Consider the following 21,710-nt stretch of genomic DNA (forward strand, 5'->3'; position numbering starts at 1 on the left):
GATTTCTCCTTGAATATATTTTTATAGGCAGATCACCATTAGTGGAAAAAACATGCAAAAAATAGAGTACTAGCATGAATGCACATGTTTGGCAATACTCCTTTTCAGTATGTAAGGAGCAGAGCTTCCACCATTTGTCCCGGTCACTATTTTCAGTAAAAAATCAATGGGTATAATGAGGAAAAAATATAAAATTTTACTGGAGTTGGGAGGTAGGGGGCTAGCAGGGGCCACGGCCGACATCCACAATTTTCCATTACACCAATGACTAGTTACTGTTAGAAGGGATAGAGAGGGATTGTTGCGGAATATGATGGATGTATTATTGAGCCTCAAGAAGGAGTATGTATTGAGTACAAGACATGGAGGGCAAGACGACTCTCCTAGAGATAAGGTAGGAGACGGATCACTAATCCTAGACTACCAAACATATGTAACCAAAATATATCTCTAACATGGCCCCGCAGTCATAATGGTAGTGTTGCGAACAACTGGAGCGTCGCAGACGGTCAGACTGGAGAGAATAGTAGTCGATGGGCTGACCCCCCACCCCCCACCCCGCGTGCAGTCGTAGCGGGAGCGTCGTGGACGGTGTCGTGCCATGGGTGCGTTGACTGTAGAGGAAGCCGATGAGTTGCTCAAGCGGATGATAACCCTTTGTGCCGATGTCGATGTAGCCGAGAGCGTAGGATGGTGTAGCCATAGTCGAGGTAGCCGTGCGCAGAACGCCATGGTCGATGTCGAGTCAGGGTAGCCGGTGTCGAGGAAGTCGCCGTGTTGCCGCGGGCTCAAGGAGGCGCCGAATTAGTCATGGGCGCATTGGTGTCGAAGTAGTGGTGCGTCGTGGAGAAGACGATGTTGACGAGGCGTCGCGCCGGGTTTGCCAAGCTCATGGACACGACGTAGATGAAGGCATGCATCGGTGTAGCCAACACCGGGCATGCGTAGACGAACGAAGACGAAGTTGATGAAGCGCCGCACCAGGCTTGCCAGGCCCGGGGACACGTCATGGAGGAAGGCATGTGTCGGTGTTGCCAGCAAAGGGCATGCGTAGACGAGGGACCTGCACGAGTTGTATGCCATGTCAAGGAGTCGGAGGGCCAGCAGAGAAGAAGACTCGACGACGGTTGCGGCAGAAAACAGTGCTGGGCCGATGTCGCCAGCGATGGTCGGAGTAGACGAAGTGGTCGGGGAAGAAGAAGGCGACGCTGGCGACAGGCTGGTGCTTGACGAAGACAAAGGGGGTGGACAGGAGGCGGCGTCAGCTACAGGGGTAGTGGCGGCGGCCAAAGAAGAGAGGCTGTGGCAGCGGCCAGGGGTGCGGCGGCGGTGCTCGAAGTAGGCGAAGAACCCGACAGCCTGACGAAGACCGGCGCGGACGTTGGCGCTCCCGCGCCGAGGGAGACGGTGATGGGGAACGTAGTAATTTCAAAAAATTTCCTACGCGCACGCAAGATCATGGTGATGCATAGCAACGAAGGGGGAGAGTGTGATCTACGTACCCTTGTACATCGACAACGGAAGCGTTAACTTTGGTTGATGTAGTCGTACGTCTCCACGGCCCGACCGATCAAGCACCGAAACTATGGCACCTCCGAGTTCTAGCACACGTTCAGCTCGATGACGATCCCCGGACTCCGATCCAGCAAAGTGTCGGGGAAGAGTTCCGTCAGCATGACGGCGTGGTGACAATCTTGATGTACTACCGTCGCAGGGCTTCGCCTAAGCACCGCTACAATATTATCGAGGACTATGGTGGAAGGGGGCACCGCACACGGCAAAGAATATGATCACGTGGATCAACTTGTCTCTAGGGGGTGCCCCTACCTCCGTATATAAAGGTTCAAGGGAGGGGGCCGGCTGGCCAGGTGTGGCGCGCCAGGAGGAGTCCTACTCCTTCTGGGAGTAGGACTCCCCCCCTTTCCTAATTGGAATAGGATTCAAGGAGGGGGGAAAGAGAGAGAGAGAAGGAGCGGGGCGCCGGTGAAGGAAATATGCCCTAGAGGCAATAATAAAGTTATTATTTATTTCCTTATATCATGATAAATGTTTATTATTCATGCTAGAATTGTATTAACCGGAAACATAATACATGTGTGAATACATAGACAAACAAAGTGTCACTAGTATGCCTCTACTTGACTAGCTCGTTAATCAAAGATGGTTATGTTTCCTAACCATAGACAAAGAAGTTGTTATTTGATTAACGGGATCACATCATTAGTTGAATGATCTGATTGACATGACCCATTACATTAGCTTAGCACCCGATCGTTTAGTATGTTGCTATTGCTTTCTTCATGACTTATACATGTTCCTATGACTATGACATGATGCAACTCCCGTTTACCGGAGGAACACTTTGGGTGCTACCAAACGTCACAACGTAACTGGGTGATTATAAAGGAGCACTACAGGTGTCTCCAAAGGTACATGTTGGGTTGGCGTATTTCGAGATTAGGATTTGTCACTCCGATTGTCGGAGAGGTATCTCTGGGCCCTCTCGGTAATGCACATCACATAAGCCATGCAAGCATTACAACTAATATGTTAGTTGTGAGATGATGTATTACGGAACGAGTAAAGAGACTTGCCGGTAACGAGATTGAACTAGGTATTGGATACCGACGATCGAATCTCGGGCAAGTAACATACCGATGACAAAGGGAACAACGTATGTTGTTATGCGGTCTGACCGATAAAGATCTTCGTAAAATATGTAGGAGCCAATATGGGCATCCAGGTCCCGCTATTGGTTATTGACCAGAGATTTGTCTCAGTCATGTCTGCATTGTTCTCGAACCGTAGGGTCCGCACGCTTAAAGTTACGATGACAGTTGTTATGAGTTTTATGCATTTTGATGTACCAAAGAGTGTTCGGAGTCCCGGATGTGATCACGGACATGACGAGGAGTCTTGAAATGATCGAGACATAAAGATTGATATATTGGATGACTATATTCGGACACTGGAAGCGTTCCGGGGAAGTTCCGGATAAAACCGGAGCACCGGGGGGTTACCGGAACCCCCCGGGCTGTTAATGGGCCTCATGGGCCTAAAGTGGAGAAGAGGAAGGGGCTGCCAGGGCAGGCCGCGCGCCCCCTATCCCCCTAGTCCGAATTGGACAAGGAGGTAGGGGCGGCGCCCCCCCTTTCCTTCTCTCCCCCCTCTCTCCTACTTGGACAAGGAAAGGGAGGGGAGTCCTACTCCTGGTAGGAGTAGGACTCTTCCTGCGCCCTCCTCTAGGCCGGCCGCACCCCCCCCTTGGATCCTTTATATACGGAGGTAGGGGGCACCCTAGAACCCACAAGTTGATCCTCGTGATCATTCCTTAGCCATGTGCGGTGCCCCCTGCCACCATATTCCACCTCGGTCATATCGCTGTAGTGCTTAGGCGAAGCCCTGCGTCGGTAGAACATCATCATCGTCACCACGCCGTCGTGCTGACGGAATTCATCCCCGAAGCTTTGCTGGATCGGAACCCGGGGAGCGTCATCGAGCTGTACGTGTGCTAAGAACTCGGAGGTGCCGGAGTAACGGTGCTTGGATCGGTCGGATCGGGAAGACATACGACTACTTCCTCTATGTTGTGTCAATGCTTCCGTTGTGATCTACAAGGGTACGTAGATCATACTCTCCCCTCTCGTTGCTATGCATCACCATGATCTTGCGTGTGCGTAGGAATTTTTTTGAAATTACTACGTTACCCAACAGTGGCATCCGAGCCTAGGTTTTATATGTTGATGTTATATGCATGAGTAGAACACAAGTGAGTTGTGGGCGATATAAGTCATACTGCTTACCAGCATGTCATACTTTGGTTCGGCGGTATTGTTGGACGAGATGACCTGGACCGACATTACGCGTACGCTTACGCGAGACCGGTTCTCCGGACGTGCTTTGCACATAGGTGGCTTGCGGGCGATAGTCTCTCAAACTTTAGTTGAACCGAGTGTGGCTACGCCCGGTCCTTGCGAAGGTTAAAACAGCACCAACTTGACAAACTATCGTTGTGGTTTGGATACGTAGGTAAGATTGGTTCTTGCTTAAGCCCGTAGCAGCCACGTAAAACTTGCAACAACAAAGTAGAGGACGTCTAACTTGTTTTTGCATGGTATGTTGTGATGTGATATGGTCAAGACATGATGCTAAATTTGATTGTATGAGATGATCATGTTTTGTAACCGAGTTATCGGCAACTGGCAGGAGCCATATGGTTGTCGCTTTATTGTATGCAATGCAATCGTGATGTAATGCTTTACTTTATCACTAAACGGTAGCGATAGTCGTGGAAGCATAAGATTGGCGAGACGACGACGATGCTACGATGGAGATCAAGGTGTCGCGCCGGTGACGATGGTAATCACGATGGTGCTTCGAAGATGGAGATCACAAGCACAAGATGATGATGGCCATATCATATCACTTATATTGATTGCATGTGATGTTTATCCTTTATGCATCTTATCTTGCTTTGATTGACGGTAGCATTATAAGATGATCTCTCACTAATTATCAAGAAGTGTTCTCCCTGAGTATGCACCGTTGCGAAAGTTCTTCGTGCTGAGACACCACGTGATGATCGGGTGTGATAGGCTCTACGTTCGAATACAACGGGTGCAAAACAGTTGCGCACGCGGAATACTCAGGTTATACTTGACGAGCCAAGCATATACAGATATGGCCTCGGAACACGGAGACCGAAAGGTCCAGCGTGAATCATATAGTAGATATGATTAATATAGTTATGTTCACCGATGAAACTACTCCATCTCACGTGATGATCGGACATGGTTTAGTTGATTTGGATCACGTGAACACTTAGAAGATTCGAGGGATGTCTATCTAAGTGGGAGTTCTTAAGTAATATGATTAATTGAACTTAAATTTATCATGAACTTAGTCCCTGATAGTATCTTGCTTGTTTATGTTGATTGTAGATAGATGGCTCATGCTGTTGTTCCGTTGAATTTTAATGTGTTCCTTGAGAAAGCAAAGTTGAAAGATGATGGTAGCAATTACACGGACTGGGTCCGTAACTTGAGGATTATCCTCATTGCTGCACAGAAGAATTACGTCCTGGAAGCACCGCTGGGTGCCAGTCCTACTGCTGGAGCAACACCAGATGTTATGAACGTCTGGCGGAGCAAAGCTGATGACTACTCGATAGTTCAGTGTGCCATGCTTTACGGCTTAGAATTGGGACTTCAACGACGTTTTGAACGTCATGGAGCATATGAGATGTTCCAGGAGTTGAAGTTAATATTTCAAGCAAATGCCCGGATTGAGTGATATGATGTCTCCAATAAGTTCTATAGCTGCAAGATGGAGGAGAACAGTTCTGTCAGTGAGCATATACTCAAAATGTCTGGGTATAATAATCAATTGATTCAATTGGGAGTTAATCTTCCAGATGATTGCGTCATTGACAGAATTCTCCAATCACTGCCACCAAGCTACAAGAGCTTCGTGATGAACTATAATATGCAAGGGATGAATAAGACTATTCCCGAGCTCTTCGCAATGCTGAAAGCTGCGGAGGTAGAAATCAAAAAGGAGCTTCAAGTGTTGATGGTTAACAAGAGCACTAGTTTCAAGAAAAAGGGCAAAGGGAAGAAGAAAGGAAACTTCAAGAAGAACGGCAAACAAGTTGCTGCTCAAGAGAAGAAACCAAAGTCTGGACCTAAGACTGAAACTGAGTGCTTCTACTGCAAGCAGACTGGTCACTGGAAGCGGAACTGCCCCAAGTATTTGGCGGATAAGAAGGATGGCAAGGTGAACAAAGGTATATGCGATATACATGTTATTGATGTGTACCTTACTAATGCTCGCAGTAGCACCTGGGTATTTGATACTGGTTCTGTTGCTAATATTTGCATCTCGAAACAGGGACTACAGATTAAGCGAAGATTGGCTAAGGACGAGGTGACGATGAGCGTGGGAAACGGTTCCAAAGTCGATGTGATCGCGGTCGACACGCTACCTCTACATCTACCTTTGAGATTAGTATTAGACCTAAATAATTGTTATTTGGTGCCAGCGTTGAGCATGAACATTATATCTGGATCTTGTTTAATGCGAGACGGTTATTCATTTAAATCAGAGAATAATGGTTGTTCTATTTATATGAGTAATATCTTTTATTGTCATGCACCCTTGAAGAGTGGTCTATTCTTATTGAATCTCGATAGTAGTAACACACATATTCATAATGTTGAAGCCAAAAGATGCAGAGTTGATAATGATAGTGCAACTTATTTCTGGCACTGCCGTTTAGGTCATATCGGTGTAAAGCGCATGAAGAAACTCCATACTAATGGGCTTTTGGAACCTCTTGATTATGAATCACTTGGTACTTGCGAACCATGCCTCATGGGTAAGATGACTAAAACACCATTCTCCGGTACTATGGAGAGAGCAACAGATTTGTTGGAAATCATACATACAGATGTATGTGGTCCGATGAATATTGAGGCTTGTGGCAGATATCGTTATTTTCTCACCTTCACAGATGATTTAAGCAGATATGGGTATATCTACTTAATGAAACATAAGTCTGAAACATTTGAAAAGTTCAAAGAATTTCAGAGTGAAGTGGAAAATCATCGTAACAAGAAAATAAAGTTTCTACAATCTGATCGTGGAGGAGAATATTTGAGTTACGAGTTTGGTGTACATTTGAAATTTTTTGGAATAGTTTCGCAACTCACGCCACCCGGAACACCACAACGTAATGGTGTGTCCGAACATCGTAATCGTACTTTACTAGAAATGGTGCAATCTATGATGTCTCTTACTGATTTACCGCTATCGTTTTGGGGATACGCTCTAGAGACGGCCGCATTCACGTTAAATAGGGCACCATCAAAATCCGTTGAGACGACACCTTATGAACTGTGGTTTGGCAAGAAACCAAAGTTGTCGTTTCTGAAAGTTTGGGGCTGCGATGCTTATGTGAAAAGCTTCAACCTGATAAGCTCGAACCCAAATCGGAGAAATGTATCTTCATAGGATATCCAAAGGAAACTATTGGATACATCTTCTATAACAGATCCGAAGGCAGGACTTTTGTTGCTAAATTCGGAAACTTTCTGGAGAAGGAGTTTCTCTCGAAAGAAGTGAGTGGGAGGAAAGTAGAACTTGACGAGGTAACTGTACCTGCTCCCTTATTGGAAAGTAGTACATCACAGAAAACTGTTTCAGTGACACCTACACCAATTAGTGAGGAAGCTAATGATGATGATCATGAAACTTTAGATCAAGATACTACTGAACCTCATAGATCAACCAGAGTGAGATACGCACCAGAGTGGTACGGTAATCCTCTTCTGGAAGTCATGCTACTAGATCATGATGAACCTACGAACTATGAAGAAGCGATGGTGAGCCCAGATTCCGCAAAATGGCTTGAAGCCATGAAATCTGAGATGGGATCCATGTATGAGAACAAAGTATGGACTTTGGTTGACTTGCCCGATGATCGGCAAGCAATTGAGAATAAATGGATCTTCAAGAAGAAGACTGACGCTGACGGTAATATTACTGTCTACAAAGCTCGACTTGTCGCAAAAGGTTTTCGGCAAGTTCAAGTGATTGACTACGATGAGACCTTCTCACCCGTAGCGATGCTTAAGTCTGTCCGAATCATGTTTGCAATTGCCGCATTTTATGATTATGAAATTTGGCAGATGGATGTCAAAACTGCATTCTTGAATGGATTTCTGGAAGAAGAGTTGTATATGATGCAACCAGAAGGTTTTGTCGATCCAAAGGGAGCTAACAAAGTGTGCAAGCTCCAGCGATCCATTTATGGACTGGTGCAAGCCTCTCAGAGTTGGAATAAATGCTTTGATAGTGTGATCAAAGCATTTGGTTTTATACAGACTTTTGGAGAAGCCTGTATTTACAAGAAAGTGAGTGGGAGCTCTGTAGCATTTCTGATATTATATGTGGATGACATATTACTGATTGGAAATGATATAGAATTTCTGGATAGCATAAAGGGATACTTGAATAAGTGTTTTTCAATGAAGGACCTCGGTGAAGCTGCTTACCTATTAGGCATTAAGATCTATAGAGATAGATCAAGACGTTTAATTGGACTTTCACAAAGCACATACCTTGACAAAGTTTTGGAAAAGTTCAAAATGGATCGAGCAAAGAAAGGGTTCTTGCCTGTGTTACAATGTGTGAAATTGAGTAAGACTCAAAGCCCGACCACTGCAGAAGATAGAGAGAAAATGAAAGATGTTCCCTATGCTTCAGCCATAGGCTCTATCATGTATGCAATGCTGTGTACCAGACCTGATGTGTGCCTTGCTGTAAGTCTAGCAGGGAGGTACCAAAGTAATCCAGGAGTGGATCACTGGACAGCGGTCAAGAACATCCTGAAATACCTGAAAAGGACTAAGGATATGTTTCTCATATATGGAGGTGACAAAGAGCTCATCGTAAAAGGTTACGTTGATGCAAGCTTTGACACTGATCCGGACGATTCTAAATCGCAAACCGGATACGTGTTTACATTAAACGGTGGAGCTGTCAGTTGGTGCAGTTCGAAACAAAGCATCGTAGCGGGATCTACATGTGAAGCGGAGTACATATCTGCTTCAGAATCAGCAAATGAAGGAGTCTGGATGAAGGAGTTCATAACCGATCTAGGTGTCATACCTAGTGCATCGGGTCCAATGAGAATCTTTTGTGACAATACTGGTGCAATTGCCTTGGCAAAGGAATCCAGAATTCACAAGAGAACCAAGCACATCAAGAGACGCTTCAATTCCATCCGGGATCTAGTCCAGGTGGGAGACATAGAGATTTGCAAGATAGATACGGATCTGAATGTTGCAGACCCACTGACTAAGCCTCTTCCACGAGCAAAACATGATCAGCACCAAGACTCCATGGGTGTTAGGATCATTACTCTGTAATATAGATTATTGACTCTAGTGCAAGTGGGAGACTGAAGGAAATATGCCCTAGAGGCAATAATAAAGTTATTATTTATTTCCTTATAGCATGATAAATGTTTATTATTCATGCTAGAATTGTATTAACCGGAAACATAATACATGTGTGAATACATAGACAAACAAAGTGTCACTAGTATGCCTCTACTTGACTAGCTCGTTAATCAAAGATGGTTATGTTTCCTAACCATAGACAAAGAAGTTGTTATTTGATTAACGGGATCACATCATTAGTTGAATGATCTGATTGACATGACCCATTACATTAGCATAGCACCCGATCATTTAGTATGTTGCTATTGCTTTCTTCATGACTTATACATGTTCCTAAGATTATGAAATTATGCAACTCCCGTTTACCGAAGGAACACTTTGGGTGCTACCAAACGTCACAACGTAACTGGATGATTATAAAGGAGCACTACAGGTGTCTCCAAAGGTACATGTTGGGTTGGCGTATTTCGAGATTAGGATTTGTCACTCCGATTGTCGGAGAGGTATCTCTGGGCCCTCTCGGTAATGCACATCACATAAGCCTTGCAAGCATTACACCTAATATGTTAGTTGTGAGATGATGTATTACGGAACGAGTAAAGAGACTTGCCAGTAACGAGATTGAACTAGGTATTGGATACCGACGATCGAATCTCGGGCAAGTAACATACCGATGACAAAGGGAACAATGTATGTTGTTATGCGGTCTGACCGATAAAGATCTTCGTAAAATATGTAGGAGCCAATATGGGCATCCAGGTCCCGCTATTGGTTATTGACCAGAGATTTGTCTCAGTCATGTCTGCATTGTTCTCGAACCATAGGGTCCGCACGCTTAAAGTTACGATGACAGTTGTTATGAGTTTTATGCATTTTGATGTACCGAAGTTTGTTCGGAGTCCCGGATGTGATCACGGACATGACGAGCAGTCTCGAAAGGATTGAGACATAAAGATTGATATATTGGATGACTATATTCGGACACCGGAAGCGTTCCGGGGAAGTTTCGGATAAAACCGGAGCACCGGGGGGTTACCGGAACCCCCTGGGGGGTTAATGGGCCTCATGGGCCTAAAGTGGAGAAGAGGAAGGGGCTGCCAGGGCAGGCCGCGCGCCCCCTCTCCCCCTAGTCCGAATTGGACAAGGAGGGAGGGGCGGCGCCCCCGCTTTCCTTCTCTCCCCCCCTCTCTCCTACTTGGACAAGGAAAGGGAGGGGAGTCCTACTCCCGGTAGGAGTAGGACTCCTCCTGCGCCCTCCTCTAGGCCGGCCGCACCCCCCTTGGATCCTTTATATACGGAGGCAGGGGGCACCCTAGAACACACAAGTTGATCCTCGTGATCGTTCCTTAGCCGTGTGCGGTGCCCCTTGCCACCATATTCCACCTCGGTCATATCGTTGTAGTGCTTAGGCGAAGCCCAGCGTCGGTAGAACATCATCATCGTCACCACACCGTCGTGCTTACGGAACTCATCCCCGAAGCTTTGCTGGATCGGAGCCCGGGGAGCGTCATCGAGCTGTACGTGTGCTAAGAACTCGGAGGTGCCGGAGTAATGGTGCTTGGATCGGTCGGATCGGGAAGACGTACGAATACTTCCTCTACGTTGTGTCAACGCTTCCGTTGCGATCTACAAGGGTACGTAGATCATACTCTCCCCTCTCGTTGCTATGCATCACCATGATCTTGCGTGTGCGTAGGAAATTTTTTGAAATTACTACGTTACCCAACAGCCAGCCCCCTCTCTCCTTGTCCTATTCAGACTAGGGGGGAGGGGCGCACGGCCCAGCCCTGGCTGCCTCTCCTCTTCTTCCACTAAGGCCCATTAAGGCCCATATAGCTCCCGGGGGGTTCCGGTAACCTCCCGGTACTCCGGTAAAATCCCGATTTCACCCGGAACACTTCCGATATCCAAATATAGGCCTCCAATATATCAATCTTTATGTCTCGACCATTTCTAGACTCCTCATCATGTCCGTGATCACATCCGGGACTCCGAACAACCTTCGGTACATCAAAATGCATAAACTTATAATATAACTATCATCGTAACCTTAAGCGTGCGGACCCTACGGTTTCGAGAACAATGTAGACATGACCGAGACACGTCTCCGGTCAATAACCAATAGCGGAACCTGGATGCTCATATTGGCTCCTACATATTCTACGAAGATCTTTTATCGGTCAGACCGCATAACAACATACGTTGTTCCCTTTGTCATCGGTATGTTACTTGCCCGAGATTCGATCGTCGGTATCCTATACCTAGTTCAATCTCGTTACCGGCAAGTCTCTTTACTCGTTCTGTAGTATATCATCCCGCAACTAACTCATTAGTTGCAATGCTTACAAGGCTTAAGTGATGTGCATTACCGAGAGGGACCAGAGATACCTCTCCGACAATCGGAGTGACAAATCCTAATCTCAAAATACGCCAACCCAACATGTACCTTTGGAGACACCTGTAGAGCTCCTTTATAATCACCCAGTTACGTTGTTACGTTTGGTAGCACACAAAGTGTTCCTCTGGTAAACGGGAGTTGCATAATCTCATAGTCATAGGAACATGTATAAGTCATGAAGAAAGCAATAGCAACATACTAAACGATCGGGTGCTAAGCTAATGGAATGGGTCATGTCAATCAGATCATTCAACTAATGATGTCATCCCGTTAATCAAATAACAACCCCTTGTCCATGGTTAGGAAACATAACCATCTTTGATTAACGAGCTAGTCAAGTAGAGGCAAAGTAGTGACACTCTGTTTGTCTATGTATTCACACATGTATTATGTTTCCGGTTAATACAATTCTATCATTAATAATAAACTTTTATCATGATATAAGGAAATAAACATTAACTTTATTATTGCCTCTAGGACATATTTCCTTCAGTCTCCCACTTGCACTAGAGTCAATAATCTAGATTACACAGTAATGATTCTAACACCCATGGAGCCTTGGTGCTGATCATGTTTTGCTCATGGAAGAGGCTTAGTCAACGGGTCTGCAACATTCAGATCCGTATGTATCTTGCAAATCTCTATGTCTCCCACCTGGACTAGATCCCGGATGGAATTGAAGCATCTCTTGATGTGCTTGGTTCTCTTGTGAAATTTGGATTCCTTTGCCAAGGCAATTGCACTAGTATTGTCACAAAAGATTTTCATTGGACCCAATGCACTACGTATGACACCTAGACCGGATATGAACTCCTTCATCCAGACTCCTTCATTTGCTGCTTCCGAAGCAGCTATGTATTCCACTTCACATGTAGATCCCGCCACGACGCTTTGTTTAGAACTGCACCAACTGACAGCTCCACCGTTTAATGTAAACACGTATCCGGTTTGCGATTTGGAATCGTCCAGATCAGTGTCAAAGCTTGCATCAACGTAACCATTTACGATGAGCTCTTTGTCACCTCCATATACGAGAAACGTATCCTTAGTCCTTTTCAGGTACTTCAGGATGTTCTTGACCGCTGTCCAGTGATCCACTCCTGGATTACTTTGGTACCTCCCTGCTAGACTTATAGCAAGGTACATATCAGGTCTGGTACATAGCATTGCATACATGATAGAGCCTATGGCTGAAGCATAGGGAACATCTTTCATTTTCTCTCTATCTTCTGCAGTGGTCGGGCATTGAGTCTTACTCAACTTCACACCTTGTAACACAGGCAAGAATCCTTTCTTTGCTTGATCCATTTTGAACTTCTTCAAAATCTTGTCAAGGTATGTGCTTTGTGAAAGTCCAATTAAACGTTTTGATCTATCTCTATAGATCTTTATGCCTAATATGTAAGCAGCTTCACCGAGGTCCTTCATTGAAAAACTCTTATTCAAGTATCCCTTTATGCTATCCAGAAATTCTATATCATTTCCGATCAGTAATATGTCGTCCACATATAATATCAGAAATGCTACAGAGCTCCCACTCACTTTCTTATAAATACAGGCTTCTCCAAAAGTCTGTATAAAACCAAATGCTTTGATCACACTATCAAAGCGTTTATTCCAACTCCGAGAGGCTTGCACCAGTCCATAAATGGATCGCTGGAGCTTGCACACTTTGTTAGCTCCCTTTGGATCGACAAAACCTTCTGGTTGCATCATATACAACTCTTCTTCCAGAAATCCATTCAGGAATGCAGTTTTGACATCCATCTGCCAAATTTCATAATCATAAAATGCGGCAATTGCTAACATGATTCGGACAGACTTAAGCATCGCTACAGGTGAGAAGGTCTCATCGTAGTCAACCCCTTGAACTTGCCAAAACCCTTTTGCGACAAGTCGAGCTTTGTAGACAGTAATATTACCGTCGGCGTCAGTCTTCTTCTTGAAGATCCATTTATTCTCGATTGCTTGCCGATCATTGGGCAAGTCAAACAAAGTCCACACTTTGTTCTCATACATGGATCCCATCTCAGATTTCATGGCTTCAAGCCATTTTTGCGGAATCTGGGCTCACCATCGCTTCTTCATAGTTCGTAGGTTCATCATGATCTAGTAGCATGACTTCCAGAACTGGATTACCGTACCACTCTGGTGCGGATCTCACTCTGGTTGATCTACGAGGTTCAGTAGTATCTTGTTCCGAAGTTTCATGATCATTATCATTAGCTTCCTCACTAATTGGTGTAGGTGTCACAGAAACAGTTTTCTGTGATGCACTACTTTCCAATAAGGGAGCAGGTACAGTTACCTCGTCAAGTTCTACTTTCCTCCCACTCACTTCATTCGAGAGAAACTCCTTCTCTAGAAAGTTTCCGAACTTAGCAACAAAAGTCTTGCCTTCGGATCTGTGATAGAAGGTATATCCAATAGTCTCCTTTGGATATCCTATGAAGACACATTTCTCCGATCAGGGTTCGAGCTTATCAGGTTGAAGCTTTTCACATAAGCATCGCAGCCCCAAACTTTCAGAAACGACAACTTTGGTTTCTTGCCAAACCATAGTTCATAAGGCGTCGTCTCAACGGATTTTGATGGTGCCCTATTTAACGTGAATGCGGCCGTCCCCAAAGCATAACCCCAAAATGATAGCGGTAAATCGTAAGAGACATCATAGATCGTACCATATCTAGTAAAGTACGATTACGACGTTCGGACACACCATTACGCTGTGGTGTTCCGGGTGGCGTGAGCTGCGAAACTATTCCGCATTGTTTCAAATGTTCACCAAACTCGTAACTCAAATATTCTCCTCCACGATCAGATCATAGAAACTTTATTTTCTTGTTACGATGATTTTCAACTTCACTCTAAAATTCTTTGAACTTTTCAAATGTTTCAGACTTATGTTTTATTAACTAGATATACCCATATCTGCTTAAGTCATCTGTGAAGGTGAGAAAATAACGATATCCGCCACGAGCCTCAATATTCATCGGACCACATACATCTGTATGTATGATTTCCAACAAATTTGTTGCTCTCTCCGTAGTACCGGAGAACGGCGTTTTAGTCATCTTGCCCATGAGGCACGGTTCGCAAGTACCAAGTGATTCATAATCAATTGGTTCCAAAAGTCCATCAGTATGGAGTTTCTTCATGCGCTTTACACCGATATGACCTAAACGGCAGTGCCACAAATAAGTTGCACTATCATTATCAACTCTGCATCTTTTGGCTTCAACATTATGAATATGTGTGTTACTACTATCGAGATTCAATAAGAATAGACCACTCTTCAAGGGTGCATGACCATAAAAGATATTACTCATATAAATAGAACAACCATTATTCCCTGATTTAAATGAATAACCGTCTGCATCAAACAAGATCCAGATATAATGTTCATGCTTAACGCTGGCACCAAATAACAATTATTTAGGTCTAACATTAATCCCGAAGTTAGATGTAGAGGTAGTGTGCCGACCGCGATCACATCGACTTTGGAACCGTTTCCCACGCGCATCGTCACCTCGTCCTTAGCCAATCTTCGCTTAATTCGTAGTCCCTGTTTCGAGTTGCAAATATTAGCAACAGAACCAGTATCAAATACCCAGGTGCTACTGCGAGCATTAGTAAGGTACACATCAATAACATGTATATCACATATACCTTTGTTCACCTTGCCATCCTTCTTATCCGCCAAATACTTGGGGCAGTTCCGCTTCCAGTGACCAGTCTGCTTGCAGTAGAAGCACTAAGTTTCAGGCTTAGGTCCAGACTTGGGTTTCTTTTCTTGAAGAGCAACTTGTTTGTTGTTCTTCTTGAAGTTCCCCTTCTTCTTCACTTTGCCCTTTTTCTTGAAACTAGTGGTCTTGTTGACCATCGACACTTGATGCTCCTTCTTAATTTCTACCTCCGCAGCTTTCAGCATTGCGAAGAGCTCGGGAATAGTCTTATTCATCCCTTGCATATTATAGTTCATCACGAAGCTCTTGTAGCTTGGTGGCTGTGATTGAAGAATTCTGTCAATGACGCAATCATCTGGAAGATTAACTCCCATCTGAATCAAGTGATTATTATACCCAGACATTTTGAGTATATGCTCACTGACAGAACTGTTCTCCCCCATCTTGCAGCTATAGAACTTATTGGAGACATCGTATCTCTCAATCCGGGAATTTGCTTGAAATATTAACTTCAACTCCTGGAACATCTCATATGCTCCATGACGTTCAAAACGTCGTTGAAGTCCCGGTTCTAAGCCGTAAAGCATGGCACACTGAACTATCGAGTAGTCATCAGCTTTGCTCTGCCAGACGTTCACAACATCTGGTGTTGATCCAGCAGCAGGCCTGGCACCCAGCGGTGCTTCCAGGACGTAATTCTTCTGTGCAGCAATGAGGATAATCCTCAAGTTATGGACCCAGTCCGTGTAATTGCTACCATCATCTTTCAACTTTGCTTTCTCAAGGAACGCATTAAAATTCAACGGAACAACAGCATGGGCCATTTATCTACAATCATACATAAACAGGCAAGATACTATCAGGTACTAACTTCATGATAAATTTAGCTTCAATTAATCATATTACTTACAGAACTCCCACTTAGATAGACATCCCTCTAATCCTCTAAGTGATTACGTGATCCAAATCAACTAAACCATGTCCGATCATCACGTGAGATGGAGTAGTTTCATCGGTGAACATCACTATGATGATCATATCTACTATATGATTCACGCTCGACCTTTCGGTCTCCATGTTCCGAGGCCATATCTGTATATGCTTGGCTCGTCAAGTATAACCTGAGTATTCCGCGTGTGCAACTGTTTTGCACCCGTTGTATTTGAACGTAGAGCCTATCACACCCGATCATCACATGGTGTCTCAGCACGAAGAACTTTCGCAACGGTGCATACTCAGGGAGAACACTCCTTGATAATTTAGTGAGAGATCATCTTATAATGCTACCGTCAATCAAAGCAAGATAAGATGCATAAAAGATAAACATCATATGCAATCAATATAAGTGATATGATATGGCCATCATCATCTTGTGCTTGTGATCTCCATCTCCGAAGCACCGTCATGATCACCATCGTCACCGGCGCGACACCTTGATCTCCATCGTAGCATCTTTGTCGTCTCGCCAATCTTATGCTTCCACGACTATCGCTACCGCTTAGTGATAAAGTAAAGCATTATAGCGCGATTGCATTGCATACAATAAAGCGACAACCATATATGGCTCCTGCCAGTTGCCGGTAACTCGGTTACAAAACATGATCATCTCATACAATAAAATTTAGCATCATGTCTTGACCATATCACATCACAACATGCCCTGCAAAAACAAGTTAGACGTCCTCTACTTTGTTGTTGCAAGTTTTACATGGCTGCTACGGGCTTAAGCAAGAACCAATCTTACCTATGCATCAAAACCACAACGATAGTTTGTCAAGTTGGTGCTGTTTTAACCTTCGCAAGGACCGGGCGTAGCCACACTCGGTTCAACTAAAGTTGGAGAAACTGTCACCCGCAAGCCACCTATGTGCAAAGCACGTCGGGAGAACCGGTCTCGCGTAAGCGTACGCGTAATGTCGGTCCGGGCCACTTCGTCCAACAATACCGCCGAACCAAAGTATGACATGCTGGTAAGCAGTATGACTTATATCGCCCACAACTCACTTGTGTTCTACTCGTGCATATAACATGAACATATAAAACCTAGGCTCAGATGCCACTGATGGGGAACGTAGTAATTTCAAAAAAATTCCTACGCGCACGTAAGATCTTGGTGATGCATAGCAACGAAGGGGGAGAGTGTGATCTACGTACCCTTGTAGATCGACAACGGAAGCATTAACTTTGGTTGATGTAGTCGTACGTCTCCACGGCCCGACCGATCAAGCACCGAAACTACGGCACCTCCGAGTTCTAGCACACGTTCAGCTCGATGACGATCCCCGGACTCCGATCCAGCAAAGTGTCGGGGAAGAGTTCTATCAGCATGAAGGCGTGGTGACGATCTTGATGTACTACCGTCGCAGGGCTTCGCCTAAGCACCGCTACAATATTATCGAGAACTATGGTGGAAGGGGGCACCGCACACGGCAAAGAATATGATCACGTGGATCAACTTGTCTCCAGGGGGTGCCCCTTCCTCCGTATATAAAGGTTCAAGGGAGGGGGGCCGGCCGGCCAGGTGTGGCGCGCCAGGAGGAGTCCTACTCCTTCTGGGAGTAGGACTCCCCCCCACCTTTCCTAATTGGAATAGGATTCAAGGAGGGGGAAAAGAGAGAGAGAGAAGGAGGGGGGCGCCGGCCCCCTCTCTCCTTGTCCTATTCGGACTAGGGGGGAGGGGCGCGCGGCCCAGCCCTGGCTGCCTCTCCACTTCTTCCACTAAGGCCCATTAAGGCCCATATAGCTCCTGGGGGTTCCGGTAACCTCCCGGTACTCCGGTAAAATCCTGATTTCACCTGGAACACTTCCGATATCCAAATATAGGCCTCCAATATATCAATCTTTATGTCTCGACCATTTCGAGACTCCTCGTCATGTCCGTGATCACATCCGGGACTCCGAACAACCTTCGGTACATCAAAATGCATAAACTCATAATATAACTGTCATCGTAACCTTAAGCGTGCGGACCCTACGGGTTCGAGAACAATGTAGACATGACCGAGACACGTCTCTGGTCAATAACCAATAGCGGAACCTGGATGCTCATATTGGCTCCTACATATTCTACGAAGATCTTTTATCGGTCAGACCGCATAACAACATATGTTGCTCCCTTTGTCATCGGTATGTTACTTGCCCGAGATTCGATCGTCGGTATCCTATACCTAGTTCAATCTCGTTACCGGCAAGTCTCTTTACTCGTTCTGTAGTACATCATCCTGAAACTAACTCATTAGTCGCAATGCTTGCAAGGCTTAAGTGATGTGCATTATCGAGAGGGCCCAGAGATACCTCTCCGACAATCGGAGTGACAAATCCTAATCTCGAAATACGCCAACCCAACATGTACCTTTGGAGACACCTGTAGAGCTCCTTTATAATCACCCAGTTACATTGTGACGTTTGGTAGCACACAAAGTGTTCCTCTGGTAAACGGGAGTTGCATAATCTCATAGTCATAGGAACATGTATAAGTAATGAAGAAAGCAATAGCAACATACTAAATGATCGGGTGCTAAGCTAATGGAATGGGTCATGTCAATCAGATCATTCAACTAATGATGTGATCCCGTTAATCAAATAACAACCCCTTGTCCATGGTTAGGAAACATAACCATCTTTGATTAACGAGCTAGTCAAGTAGAGGCATACTAGTGACACTCTGTTTGTCTATGTATTCACACATGTATTATGTTTCCGGTTAATACAATTCTAGCATGAATAATAAAATTTTATCATGATATAAGGAAGGGCATATTTCCTCTAGGGCATATTTCCTTCAGAAGGCGCGGTGCATACCATGGAAGGTCGACACGCGGTGACGGCAGAGTGGACCGCGGGCCACCGCGCTACGGCCCGAAGGGGCGATGCAACGGCGGCCGGCAGGTTAGGGCGACGGCGGGAAGACCTCGGGGAGGTGGCAAGGACCACGGGCCGCGGCGCTATGACCCAACGGGTGGCAAAATGGCGAAGCACGGGTCAGTGCAACCGCGGGGACGGCCTCGGGAGGGGGCGCAGATCACGTGTCACGCTCGCTATGGCCCGACGGGGCAACACAGCGGCAGCGCGAGGATCGGCGCAGCCACGAGGACGGCGATGGACCGCGGGCTGCGGCACTACGGCTCGAAGGGGTGACACAACGGTGACGCGGATCGGTGCACTCGCAGAGAGAACCACGGGGCGGCGATGCTACTGCCCGACGGGGCGACGCAGCAGCAGCCCGTTGCTCGATTGGTGGAGAGGCGCGTTGTACTCGGGACAATCTTCACGTGATTTTTGGAGGCGCGCGCAACCGACAGGCCAGTTCGGTCGCACGGCGTAGATGACGCGTATCGTGGCGGTGGGCGGGTGATCAATCCGATCGCGCACGAGGTTCGGGACGCCGCTTGGTGGATGGGGGTGGCGGTGGAGTTCAAGATGAAGCCGGCGAGTCCGACGCAGCCGGCCCAAGGTAACCGGCAAGGCCGAGGCAGCCGGCCTGATGCAGCCAGCGACGTGGCCGCAGGCAGCGCGCCCGAGGTAGCCAGCGACGGGGCCGCACAGACGCGGTGGACATGTTGGATGATGAAGAAAGTTAGGGGAGTTTCCAAATGGAAAAAAGTTGGGGGAGTGATTCTCGGTTACCAAGAAATACCACACATATTTCAGACGAAATTTGTAATTGAATTTTCAATTAAAATTCTTTCAAATTAGATATAAGACAAACTTGAACCAGTTTCATCAGATAAGAGCCAGTACCTTGGTGGAACGTCGACAGCGTAAGTGCAACAATGGTGCTCGAACCAGCTACCTCTCGAATTGTGAAATAGACCTCTACCACCAGGACACGGCTACACACGCTAATGTAACTAAGATGCCACAATATTTATCTGTACTTTGAGCGTCTAAATTAAAAAATGATTTTTTTACTTGTTATGCGTGTTTCTCGTGGGGCGGCGAGAAACATGGATAACACCCATTATCCTAACTTCTCGGGCGTACACAAAACCTTCTTAATTCTTGCTTCATTAGATTGATACATCTCCTCTCTTTATATAGAGAGGTTTACTTGACTCCCAAGCAAGGCTTACTTGACCCCTAAGAAAGCGACCCTTATCTCTAATTAACCCTAAAACTAACGGGCTATACCGCCGGCCCAGGCCATTAGGCCCATTACGTACTCTAACAGAGATACAGAATTTTCCTGATCCTGAATCTGGATAAACACCGCATGGGCTCAGCCTGAATCTTACAACTTATAATGATCAATGAGACAAGCGTACATGCCTCAATTAATTTTTAACCCATCAACCATCATCTTGCTGCATAACCTTGGATTTCTCGGTGAACTCTATACTTCTGTCAGTACTACGTATATCTACCAAGAAACACTACACAACAGTGTCTAATTCAGTTATCTGAACATGAGCATTGATTTCCTTCAGGCAAGCAATAGAACAAATGCTGCCGTCAAAGTCAGAGAGACACACGGACCAGATGTGCTTGACTGTGATGCCGTCGGCGGGGAGGAGGCGCTGGATCTTGCGGTGCCAGGGCTCTTCCTTGTCGAACACCCCGCAGCGGGCGTCCAGGATGGACTCCTCGAACCGGGCCAGGTCGGCCACGAGGTCGGCGTCGTCATAGTGGAAGAGCAGGTCGTCGTGGACGAGCTGCTGGCGCGGGACGATGCAGAAAAGGTGGACGAGCCGCTCGGCCTCGTCCCCGACGACGGCGGCGACGCGAGCGCGGCCGACGTCGGGCTCAAAGATGGCGAGGTTGACGTAGGAGTTTGAGTAGGCGGAGTGGTAGAGGCCGCAGCGGGCCACGGCGTCGAGCGCTCCCCAGAGGCACAGGATCCGGTAGACCTCGAGCAGGTGGGCGAGGAAGGTGCCGTCCTTGTGCCTGCACTCGCCGGCGCCCGCGGCGCGTAGCACAGCGGTGAGGGCCGGCAGGGCCGGGTCCCCGCACTGGTCCTCCTCGCCCCGCAGGTACGGGTGCGCGGCCGCCAGCGCGTCGGCGAAGGTGGTGCGCGCCGCCATGGGTGTCGCGATCATCGGTCGTCGTTCTGCCAGCGGTGGGGAGAGATCGGGGGCGGGGCAGGGCCGGAGGAGGATGCCAAAGTTGTTTGAGAGAGGCCCTAGGAGTACTGTCCCACCTCTTGTTTGGTATCAAATGACTGATATAAGGGTGTGTTTGTTTGGGCTGCAACTTGTTCGGCTGCAGCTGCAACGGCTCCAGCTGGAAGGCGCAGCTGTAGCTACTAGCTGTGGCTGAAAGGTTGAAGCTGAAGTGTAGTCGTTTGGTAGTTGTGCTGTAGCAGCAGCGGCTTGTTCTGAAATGTGCTGAAATGACCAAAATGTCATGTATTGTGCTGATTATACTGTTTTAACAATAAATGACCGGATTAGAAGTTATTTTTTCAAAAATGGCTAATTTTTCATAGATTTGAATTGAATTCATAGTTTCACATAGTCGATCGATCTCTCTGTACCTTTATCACAAAAATATTACAAGTCACATAGTCGATGACACAGCTGGCACACAGAGCACGCTACACAAGCACAAGCACGCACCCAAACCTTGGACGTCAATTAGCACTCATATACATATCAATTAGCATATCACGGTTCATATACAAGTGCTCACAGACCGGCGTTCTGCCTAAGTGAAGCAGCAGGACGG

General features: G+C 46.3%; 1 protein-coding gene across 1 annotated transcript; it reads right to left on the minus strand.

The window, feature by feature from the left end:
• Positions 1 to 20,419: 20,419 nt before the first annotated feature.
• Positions 20,420 to 21,067, minus strand: LOC147967067 (uncharacterized). Its single transcript, XM_087531029.1, has one exon. The coding sequence runs from the start codon at positions 21,065 to 21,067 to the stop codon at positions 20,420 to 20,422; it is 648 nt and encodes a 215-aa protein (XP_087387155.1).
• Between the last annotated feature and the right edge of the window lie 643 nt (positions 21,068 to 21,710).

The sequence above is a fragment of the Triticum urartu genome, chromosome 6A (assembly GCF_056163025.1).
Source record: "Triticum urartu cultivar PI428250 chromosome 6A, HENAU_Tu73, whole genome shotgun sequence".
Lineage (NCBI taxonomy): Eukaryota > Viridiplantae > Streptophyta > Magnoliopsida > Poales > Poaceae > Triticum > Triticum urartu.

What these genes read in the sequence shown, in the direction of transcription:
- LOC147967067 (XM_087531029.1), bottom strand. Translation starts at nt 21,067, where the DNA reads ATGGCGGCGCGCACCACCTTCGCCGACGCGCTGGCGGCCGCGCACCCG.